Source organism: Melospiza melodia, chromosome 4 (assembly GCF_035770615.1).
Source record: "Melospiza melodia melodia isolate bMelMel2 chromosome 4, bMelMel2.pri, whole genome shotgun sequence".
Classification (NCBI taxonomy): domain Eukaryota; kingdom Metazoa; phylum Chordata; class Aves; order Passeriformes; family Passerellidae; genus Melospiza; species Melospiza melodia.
Window position 1 is genome coordinate 90,997,972 of NC_086197.1, and position 11,618 is coordinate 91,009,589.

Sequence of the window (11,618 nt, forward strand, 5' to 3'; positions counted from 1 at the left end):
GTATTCCATAACCTCAGTGCACATGTTACTCTCCTGAGCTATTAAATGCCCAGTAGCCTTGTCAGTAAATGCAACACATACACTTATTTCAGTTTTCAGTTGGACAGGCTGCAGAATGGAACTTTGTCTGGCTCGGGTCTGGCTGGACCACAGTGCCAGGCCCTCCACAGCTTTGCTATGTCAGTTTGCTATTCCCAGCAGTAAAGCCACTTGGTGAGTGATGCCCTGAAAAAGCTCCCCCTGGAACCAAGCACAGCAGACCATCTGCTCAGCAACATGGATCACTGTGTGTTCAGTTATACATTGGGATTTATCCTTGAATTGGGATACTTTGACAGCCCTTTCCTTGCAACTTTGACATCCTCAGAAGTTTCAATGATTTTGTTAAGGTTGCTGCAAGGTATAGACAGCCAGAAAACCAAAACTTGTGCCATGCAGCTCATCCTTACTGGAAAAAGTGTTTGTCAGAGACACTCACTTCAAACCTCAGTGCATGGTAGTGTTTTAGGTCTGATATATGTGTATGTGTTTATATGTATGTACGTAAACTGACTTTTCCTATATGTTATGAGAAAGAAAGCAGTTCTTTTTTTCTCCAAAAGTAGCTCGCAGGTCTTTATTTGCTGCCTAGATAGGGCTATTTGAGATGGATGGATGGATGGATGGATGGATGGATGGATGGATGGATGGATGGATGGATGGATGGATGGATGGATGGATGGATGGATGGATTGATTTTAAAGTTGGCGTGTTCTGATTTTCTCCTGTTTCTCCCTTTTTTTCAATCTTGTTTTTTCCTTTGTTACAATTTTCATTACAATACACTTTTCAGACCACAGTATTTATTAAATCTTAAAGAGGATGATCTGTAAAAAGACAAGGTTTCATGAACTCATTAGAAATGAGCATCTCTCTTCCCTGGGTGGGGCTTCTAGCTATAGGATGAAGGCCTGATCTTCTGTGCTTTAAGAAATTTCATTTTCTATCTGTGGAATAGTTTTGATTGTATTTGTCACAGAGAAGGAACTGTTTTGAAATCTCAGCCAAAATACGTATCAAGTAAACAGCCCATACAGCCCATCTTCTGATTCTTCTTTCTCTGTTATTGCAATAGTACTAAAATAAATTTATTAGTCACTAAAACCTTCAGATTTTAGTTACCATCTCAGCCTTTTTACTTCAGCATATTTCCTAATGGAAGGCTGAGGTGTGCAAAGAATGGGACAGAAAAGGATGCTCCCTCCCCACCCCCATTCAAGCTGTTACAATTGTCATTTCATTTTCTGTGTTTTTTAAGCAAAAGTGAAGTTTGCACTAAAAAAAAAAAAAAAAAAAACAAAAAACCAAAAAAAAACCACCTGTTTTTGGAAAAGAGTAAAACACTTGTATCTCTTCCTGGTGGCTTTGAACATGGTAACTGCTGAAATGCACAGTCTCTTTTTTACCATGGAACCTCACATCTGGCTTATTCTGTGGCATATACTCAGTCTTTGTGGATATATCTCTGTGCTTTACCACATAGTAGTTAAACATTTAGCTGAAGGCAAAGTTAGATGTTTCTTTGTTAGAAATAATTTCTCTTTTAAGAATTTCAAACCTAAGTTCATAAATTTTCTGCAGCTGAAGTAGGGCTCTCGTAGTGTTTATTGAAATAATGGATCTTTTCAGAGAATCTGTAATAAACCCAGTTGTTATGACAGGACAATTCTTTTTCATTTAGTTGATAAGGTCAGCATTTGTTGGTGTGTATGATCTTGTTTCTGTGGAAAGCCTTGTAATTAAAGCACTTGTTTTTGAGTGACACAATGTTGTGTAAGTCTAACAGTGATAGTTAATGTCTTTAAATTTGTCGCTGACTCCAACAGAGTATTTCCTGTTACGTATCTTGGAGATTTCTAAACTTTTTCTCTGTCCAAAATGATGTCTTATAAAAACTTTTTGAAAAGTGGGTTACAGGCTGATGCATGAACAGAGACTATTAAATGATTGTAATCCAACAAATAAGAATTCAGCTAGCTAATCTCACTTAGTATTGTTAGCAGCTATTTTTGCATCATTGAATACTTTTTTTAAAAAACCCTTTTAATTTTATACTTGTCATTTTATGCAGTAATTTGCATTATTTATTCAAACAGTAAACCCTAAAGTCTGAGTGTTAGATTGTATAGAATAATGAGTTTAGAGACAAAAAAAATAATTATATGTTTTATTCTACTGCTGTTTCATTTTGCCTGCCATTAAAGTACAAAAGTGTACATTAACATCTTCTATCCCATTGATTGGCATTCTTGGATTTTTCAAATTTAGCTATGAACATGGGTCAACTACTGTCAAGACTGAAAGAACACAGGCTCCAAATGAGTACAGATGAAACATGCTAAAACAGGTGGTTTAGGAGATGAACAAAACATTCAATAGCATAAAAGGTTGTTGCTTTGCATCACCAACTAGAACATCAAGTTTGCCATATGAAAATATAATTTTATTAATATTGTTATATTTTTATTGTTTCATTATTGAAATAAGAGTCTTCCTTTCTTTACTAGGAAGTTGCTATATTTCTTTTCTAGAATTTTACAAAGTTGAAATAATCAGAAGAGCGGTATTGTAAATAATGAGAGAAATTAAAAATTCATTAATCTTCGCTTACATTTCTTTTGGGGAATTGCTTGATTTTGATTGTGCAGAATGTCCTGCGTGTGCTGTCTCCAAACAGGTTAAAGTCTTAGCACTGTTAAGATGATTGCTCTAATATACTGTGTTTTTGATTATAGGACCGTGAACTTCGACATAATAAAGTACTTGTACGATTTCTTGTGAAAACAAGCTTCACAGCCATATGGACACTGTGACAATGACTAAGGCAAGCCGTGTTCATCTCTCTACTTAGCTGGCCAAAAAGAAGAGTATTTTGGCTCTTTTGGATTTGTCCAAACAGGTGCTGGCCCAGCATGGAACCTGATGAAAATACTCTGATTGGTCTGGGTGGATCTGAGCAGAGGACTATTTACCAGGGACCCTGGAGTATTTGGAAGCAATGTGTTAATTATAAACAGCAGGGTTTGAGCACAATCTGTTCTAGTCTTAATGATGTTATCTTAACACTGAAATTGCCTGAAACCCATTTACTTAGGACTGCATTTTGCTCTATGAACTCTCCCCAGTGCTTTGAACATGGCAGCAGCCGTTGTTTGTATGCCCAGTCTTTTCACTTCCTCTCCACGGGAATCTTTGCAATTGCCTGCCAAAGCAGCTTTTCCTGAGGCCACCATTTTAGGAGAGTGGAGTAGCAAAGTATAATAAACATAAGAACATATTTAAAAATCAAGCTGGTACAAATTCTTCTTTCTCTTCAGCAGTATGTAGGCAGACTGTTACCCTGTCATATGGAGATCATGATGGTAGGAAACTCCCAGTTAGTCACCATATTGTCTTTTTCAGACCATTCATAAATGTTGACAATGAATGTACTTTTATGAAGCTCTGTTTTAAAAAAATAATTGATTTTTAAACTTCTATCCCTATGTCAAACTTGAAATGTTTTATTTTTGCTTCAAAATTCTATAGTCCTTTCATGATCATCCAGTTACAGGAAGTGTTAATTATAGTGCCATGTGGAATGAACCTACTTTTAACATACACACCACATAATGGCTTTTGTAACAGCCTCTGTCCTGTAGAGGAGGATGGCACGGCTGCCTTTTCATCAGGAAGGGAGAAATTCAACAGGTGACAGAGTCTTTCTGCAGCATTTCCCCAAAAGTGGTGGAATAGTGAATAGCTAAAGTTTTATGTTACAATACATAATGGAATACACTACAATTGCAGCTTACTTGTAGAAGGTACACAATTTATGGAGTATGAAAATCCCCTAGTCCAATTGGAGGTCCAGTTGTCTTCATGAATCTGAAGATTTCAGTAGTCCTCTTGAAAACTCCAGATCCCACAACCTGTTACGCTGATGTTTTACTTTGAGCGAGTAAAACTCACAAAGGTGAGTGCTCACCTTTGACAGTTTGACATGACCATGCCAGGTTCTAATTTAAACATTATGGGCTTTTGTCAGGGAAAAGTCATCAGTCTTCCCCCCTTGCTCCTGTATTAGAAATGGTCAAATACTCTGAACATATATATAGTCTTTATTGTTTCTTTTTTTCTTCTTTCTTTCTTAGTTTTTGTTTTCTTTTTTGTCGTTTCCTTTTTTTCCCCAATTGTGGATGCATAGCCATGCTTCTGGATTGAGACCCAAGTGACAAAAGCATCATTCTGGCCAAGCTCTGGCTTCCTCCCTCAGGGGAGTGTGAAAGGGCAGCAATGACTCATCTCCGTGATCTGTTTCCCTTCCTACCGCTGAGCTGGATCCAGCCCTGCACCTGCCCGTGAGGTGCCAACATTTGTCACACTTACTGAAGTGCTTGGATGGGAATGCATAGCCTGTTGCAAAAAATGTTTACTGCCTGCTTTTGTTTTTGTTTATAAAAATGTCCATAATGTGAACTTTGGGCTCTACAGTGCCTTTCTGTCTTAGAGCTGGTGCTGGGCTGAGCTCAGCTCTTGTGGATCTCCTGTATGACTGCCTAGGGCTGCAGTCTGTAGTGGAAAGAAGTTTTGAGGTACTCATTTGTCAGCTAGTCCATGTAAAACAGTAGCAATACATCATAGGGATTTGTAGTTTATGATCTGGATTAGAATTTGATATATGAAACATGATGGGACAGATACTGATTTGTTAAGTGCTACAAAACTTGAGTCACAAAATTTCATTTTCAGTAATCCCAGTCATTCCCACTAAATAGACCAGACCCTCAAAACTCTTCAGCTCCAAATTTGAAGCACAAATTAGACCTAAAATAAAGGTCTTAGAAATTAAGCAGTGAGAAAACTTGGTGCTGCTGATATTTTTTCAGTCTAATTTCTTCTATATATTAGTCTTATGGGTATTGGTGATTATTTCCAGTGTAAATCCAAAGGATAAGGATACTAATTTTTGTGGAATGTAGTTAATTTGACTGAAATGAGGTTAACTAGAGAAGGAGTAGTAACTGAGGATTCATTAGACAGAACCACTTTCCTTACTTTGAAGGCACTTTTTTGACTTTTGTGAAAGACTCCTATCAGTGAAATAAAATTTAAAGCTGAATCAGCAGAGTATGAGAATGAACAAGGTGACTGAAGTGCAAATGATTGATGTAGGCTATAACTAGGCTGATGATGAATAGTAGGATTTATTCTGACAAACTAGAAATATTTCTATATAGCCATGTCAATGAGTTTATAAATTACTGCTGAGTTTCTTACTAGATACCTTAGCAATATTCTGTTCTGAGACCACATTTTCATGCATGAGGCCTCTTTTAGCCTCCTCTGGGCCAGGATTTCACCTCTTCTACAGGTGGTTTTGATTGAGAACTGTGCAAACAATGTAGAGCAAGATAGGTACTGAAGGTTTTCTGATTAGTTAAACTTAGTGCTGCAGTATGTATTTTAAAATAGCAAATTATTTTTGTAATTCCTGAGTCACAAAGCATTAGAATACTGAAAAAATTTACAGACTTAGTGCTTTTCTCCAGTGGCTGATCCAAACATTAACAGGAGGTGGGACTTGTTCTTACAAGGATAAAGTAATGGAAAAAGAAATGCAGCTGTCATCAGTTGTGGAGAGATTAGTACCCTTGAATAGCTCTGGCTTCATCAACAGCTGCATTTTCATGCACATAACATGGAGATTTTATTTGTTAAGAAGGCTTGCAAGGCTGCATCAACATGTAATGAGTTGATTCATTTATTTTGGACAGTGATTTGCCTTACTTGGGTTATCCCAGAACCTGCTGTTTCTACTGTGACAATTCCTGTAGCTATTGACCCTTTTGGGGTGAGATAAAGAAGTGCATTGTTTATTTCAGTACCTTCTGAGTTCTGATGCTTCTATACACCATGTAAAACCATATTCATTCTTGCCATTGGTGAAATTTTTCCAATATCCACCAAATACCATTTTGACAAGGCCCATCAGGCACTATGTTTTCTTCTCATAACTGGAACAGCCAGCCATGCCAGGAGAATAGTGTGAAGGACAGGATTTCCAGCAGGAATATAAGAGATATGTCTGTGACCTCTGGGCACCATGTACCCAGTTAAGTATCTCAGGATTAGGTGTTCCCTCTGCACTTGTACTGGCAGAGATGGCAGGGAAGAGTAAGAAATGGCAGGTTCTTGAGGGCTGCCTGGAGGTTGGTGTGTTCTGCTCAGTCCAGAAATTTGAGGAACAGAAGATGTACTCCATCCAGAAGTAAATCCTACCAGAGGTGAATGACTTCTCCTGTTTTCTCAATGACAGAATGGCATAACTTACAAAGGAGCTTCATCATTGCTGGTAAATATGCATTGGGATAAAGATACAGCTTGATTAGCAAGTCTAATCATAGACAATACAAAATTTTTATGTGTTTGTAGATATTGGAATGGCTCCACTAGAAAATTGAATGGGAGATTAATAGCAAAACCGTGTGTTTTTTATCTCAGCCTCATTTGAGATCTTTTGCTGTGAACAGGCTGATTCAAATGAACTGTACAATACTCAGATAAGGGTAACTTTTTGATTTTTTATTTTTGTGCATGTTTATTAAAAACATTTAAAGAAAAAATCTGAAAACAATACAGGAACTGTTTGTGTATGCCAGCAGAGTTGAAACTGCAGAAGTATAATCCCTATAATGACCATATTCATGTTTTCATGAAAACTTATGTCTTTAAAAAGCCACAGCTCAATGGCAGATGCAAAACAAAAACCAGAAAAATACCATACTGCTTGTTATTGGACATGAGCAGTATATCTGCCATGTATTTGAATAACCAAGTATCCACCCAGATGTCTGATCTCAAGGAGCTCAGAAGGATGATATGAAAGGAGGACCAACACTGGGCAATCATGCAGCCTGTGGATGGAGGTGTTTCCATGCTGTTGAACAAGTGAATGTCCGACTGTAAGCAGGGAGTCTTGGAGTGGGAACATGATGTCCAAAGTACCACCAGTAGACTTAATATTTGAAGTGTTGAAGTGTGTTGTACTTAGTACTTAGAGCCCCTTCTCCTCTGCAAGTGACCAATACCCCATTTTTCCAAAGCAGGAGAAATATCCCTAACTCTTCTTTCATTTAGTTCAGACTACATTTGCTAAGAAGTCATTTCCACTGGTGTGTTGCTGTTGCCAAAAAGGATTTGCTATACAGCTCTTCCAAAGGAGTTACTACCAACAGGCAGCAAAGTACTGAAAGAAAATACCCTCCTGTTTGGGTAGGCAGCTGGGCAACTCCAGGACAGAAACAGGCTGGGCTTTCCTCTGAGATAAAGTTGTGGATGAACTTGCCTTTTTGACAGCTTTGATGATTTGAAGTATCCAGAACTCTACCAGACTTCCGTATTCCTCTCTGTTTCTTCCTGTACCCTCCCACTGCAATTCTGTGGTTTTGGAATGGTTCTTGTAGAGATCTGCACCAGAAGCACAGCGAGCTCCTGGGCTTGACATCCCACAGGGGATGCTGCTGTGAGCTGTCTGTCACCCTGTGGTACAGGTGTGCATTGTTCAACTAACCTGTTGCCACATACGGCCTTCTGTCCTGCCAGGACCTGTTTGGGTATTTGGAGAGGATTTGGATTTGGCTTCAGCAAGGTCCTTTTCCAAAACCTGGTGCACTATGTTGAACCATTAATGCTGTACTGGTGTTCATGTTTCATATTTGTTCAGTTTTGATTAAATACTAATGAAAAGCCCATGTCAGGCTCAGACTGATGGATTAAATGTGATTTTTCTTAAGCAGCACAGCAAAGGTGCAGCTTTGCCTAAATTCATTCAGCACATATGTTCCATTTTCCTGGCACATAGATTTTTCTACAGAACAGGATTTCTAATATGCAAATAGTTTCTTTTCTGTATTCAATTTTTGTTCAGGGAAATATGTGCTGCATATTATTTCATGTACCTTCTTCAAATAGTTGAGTTCAGAGGCATAAAAGAGGGATGGGAGGGCTGGGAAATTGAGCTTTGCTAGCAGGCTTTCCTGGAGCCTATTCATTGGTACTTCAGCAGCTGAGCACTTCTTGTGCTCACAAAGGTAATGAGGGTTTTCACATAGGCACCTCCTAAATCCCAAGTCAGAGAATAGTTGTGAAGAGAGAATAGCCAAGAGTGGCATAAGTAACCTCTCATTAAAACAGCCTTGCCAGATGAGGGAGCATGTTTCTACAAAATCCAGCAAAAGAAGAGTGTACCTGAGAGATGGTGATGGAGAGCAAAGTTGTTTACCACTCTGTTGGCAAAAGCCTCAATTATATTCTCACTGTTTGCATAATTTCCCTTTTTTTTTACTGTATTTATGATGGTGCTGTTTCTCCCTCTACCCCGTTTCCATCAGTACAGTCCCAGCTGTGTTTTTTTCTTTCTCTGCCACTGCATCCAGCGCACTGAGAGTTCCCACCTGGGCCAGCAGTTTGTGTGGGGAAGTGAGTGCCCTGCTCTGTGCCACCCTGGATGCCAGCCCTGGTGTTGCCATCCTAGAGCAACTCAGCATCTCAGGCTTGGGATGGCAACAGCAGAGAGTGGTTGTTTTGTCTTGCAGGGTATAGGAACTTCAGCAACATCCCTGAAAAAGAAAGACGTGATTGGAATAAGTAAAAACATCTACAAGGGAGGCAAATTATGTTACTCGTGTGCAATTACAGCAGTTCCTGAATTCCAGCTGCATGGCTGAATGAATACCCATCCCATTTCCTCACATTTACATTTTTATGCTGGTTTTGATTATTTCTTAAGGATGCAAATCATTAGGAAACAGCAAATAACTGGGTGTTCTGCTCAAACTTTCTGAGAACAGTGTCTTGTTGAGATTTGGGGATTTCAGAGAAAATGAGAAGAACAACCAAAGACAAGTACACGATTTCTCCAGTGATGTAAACAAACCTGTAGCTCCTGCCTCCCAGGGAGGGGAGCTTCTTCTCTGTCAGCACAGGCTCTTTCACTTGACTGAGCCTGGGGCTGGGGCATGTGCAGGAACCTTAAGTAACTTCTCCAGTGCTGCTCTTCACTTCAAGCAAGATAGAACATGTCTGGAGCTATCAGTAAAGAGATGTGTTCATGTATCCTGAGTGGGTTGCTTTTCAATGGCTTAGAATCCTTTACAAAAATCTTATCTAATGTCAGGAGTGTGGGAGGGGTCTCTTTGGTTGATTATAGGAAAAGCAAATACGATGGTTGTGCAAATAGTCACAGTTACTTTCTGCAAAGTAATTTATCCTCAGCAATGCCTCTGTTCACCATCCACTGAAGAGACTGAAGCTGATCCCTCTGATCCATTTGGGATGTATTTGCAGAAATAAATAATCTCATTCCTAAAATATGGGGAGGCAGGGGATTAGACTGAAAATTCAAACTGCTCTGTATGGGCTAGCCCTCATACTGCAGGAGTCAGAAGTCCTGATTGCAGAATGCTACATCAATATGTGTCTGGTTTATATTTTCCTCAGATGGTACAGCTTCATGAATTTTGGTGTTGAAGGCAATTAGATGTGTGACCAGGGCAGCTGTTTTCCATCGGTAGCTAAAGAATAGCTCATCCATCAGGAGAGACAGCACTGCTTTGCATGTTCACAGCTGAAGAGATAGAGATAGTGGAGGAGTTCAGGTGGTGCTGCTGTTTCCTTCTCAATTTCCCTTCCTGGGGAGGTGAGGATGGTGTAAGAGCACAGTAAGATCATGAATATCAAATGATACTCTCAGACATGGATCACCACAGGTTTCTGATGATCCAAGGTCTGTGACTATGGGTTGCCTTTAGAGCAGTTGGATTCTCTTAGGAGGTGTCATATTTGATGCTCCTCAAACTACTGAACCGGTCAGAGGAGAGGGAGAGAGAGGACACCTTTTGCTGCCTTTGTGCCAAGCTGCTGCTGTTGGGCTTTTCAGCTGAGAAGGATGCAAAGTTTGGGGCACCTGGGAAGACATGTTTGGACACAAAGGTCTAGAATGGTTACATGGATCACTGTGGAACAGAGCTACTCCTCATTCAGCTTGTTGAAATCACAGAAGAGAACCAGTCTCAACAGGGATTGGGCTAATCCTTTTTCCTGTTTGTGTCAAACGGTCCTTGCTCATTAAAAACTGGAATTTCTTTTTGCTTGAAACAAGTAAGTCAGCATGGGCTGCTTACCCAGTTCCAACTCTGACTGCTGAGAAAGTCATTATTTATTTTTAGCAGGTTAAGAAACATCATTTATGCTAACCTTTTTTTCTTTTGAATTCTTTTCTACAGATGCCTTCCAGAAATCTTTGGATGTTCGACATGTTACTATAGATATATAGTAAAATGTTGACAGCTTTCCTATTGCTCAAAACCTGAGGTTCCCTACAGAGACCTTTTCTTCACTGTGGCCTTATTGCCAAGTTGTCAGAGCATTAATTAAACTAGAAGAATAAGGCATTGCATGTAATTTCCTATACCGGATGCCTTCATGTCAGGGACATATCTCCATGGTAAGAACCTGTATATAAACAAAAAATAAGCCTGGCAGTGCTACAAAAGCTCATACAGGCTTTTAAGTGAGAAACATGGCAAAAGAAAATACAGAGTTTAAAGCAAAGTATTTCTTGGGAAAATGAAGACTGCTGAATACTGCAGTCATTAAGAACAAACGTGATAATTTTGTTTGGCTATTTGGTGTATTCCTATGCTACTTTTAATCTCCATATTTTAGGTATTTTTTGGCTCAAATCTAAAAAGTTTTCTTATTCTAAACCACCCCTCATTTATTATAGGTAGACTTACTGTTCCTTAGTGGGATTATGGATTCTCTGTACAAGCGCATAAAATTATGTATAGTAAAACTTTATTCCTTATAAACTGCTAATAATTTGCATACTTTTCATTTTGCTGCATGGATCAAAATGCCTTCATACACTATACATCACATCTCAATTTGATATGCATTTACTCTGCTGTTTAGAAGTCAAAAATACAGCACACGTGTTGATGTTTTTCCTGCAATAAAATGAATAGATGCTCAAACTATAATTGCAATCCACTCTTTGCTAAACCTACAGGCAGAGCCAAAACACTACAGAAAAAGTATTTTTCATTTTTTTTCCTCATATTTTCAGGGCTGTGTGTTTTTGTGACTCTTCAAAAAATAAATTTGATCATTTGCTGCCACATTGAAAAAAAATTTTCAAGTGCTGAAAGGAGAAAATTGTGTTTTAGGAATTACAAAATGAAGGGGATAAAACTGTCTGGAGGATAAAACTGCTGTGTGTACACAGGGTCTTCCCTTTCTTCTTGCCACGTTCAGAGCAGTTCCTGGGGGGTTGCATACAAAGACTCTCCCTGAAGGGGAGCACTGCAGCTGTTGGTACCTGGCTGTGCCACTGAGAATTGGGGCCAGCAGAGGGACATCCATCACTTACAGGCCTGCTTCTGGTTCTGGGCCTGGCCAGGAGCGCAGGAGTGAAAACTTGTGTGCCACTGAAAAGGGACTTGGAGAGCACTGGTAGTGTCTTCTGTCTCAGCCAGATACAAGAGCACTGGCAGTCTCTCAACATGTTATTTGAAACATTTTCAGGCTTGAAAAGT

General features: G+C 39.2%; 1 protein-coding gene across 5 annotated transcripts in view; it reads left to right on the top strand.

Annotated features, from left to right (window-relative positions):
• The window catches only part of ORC5 (origin recognition complex subunit 5), a 69,903-nt gene extending 58,840 nt beyond the window's left edge, over positions 1–11,063 (top strand). For 4 of the 5 annotated variants that reach the window (XM_063155542.1, XM_063155543.1, XM_063155545.1 and 1 more), the window contains one exon: positions 2,775–6,655. In XM_063155542.1, coding sequence (XP_063011612.1) covers positions 2,775–2,820 — 46 coding nt within the window. In that variant the 3' untranslated portion in view covers positions 2,821–6,655. Of the gene's footprint in view, positions 1–2,774; positions 6,656–10,304 lie in introns of those variants that run through there. The other variant, XM_063155544.1, reaches the window with a different exon arrangement.
• The last annotated feature ends 555 nt before the right edge of the window (positions 11,064–11,618 follow it).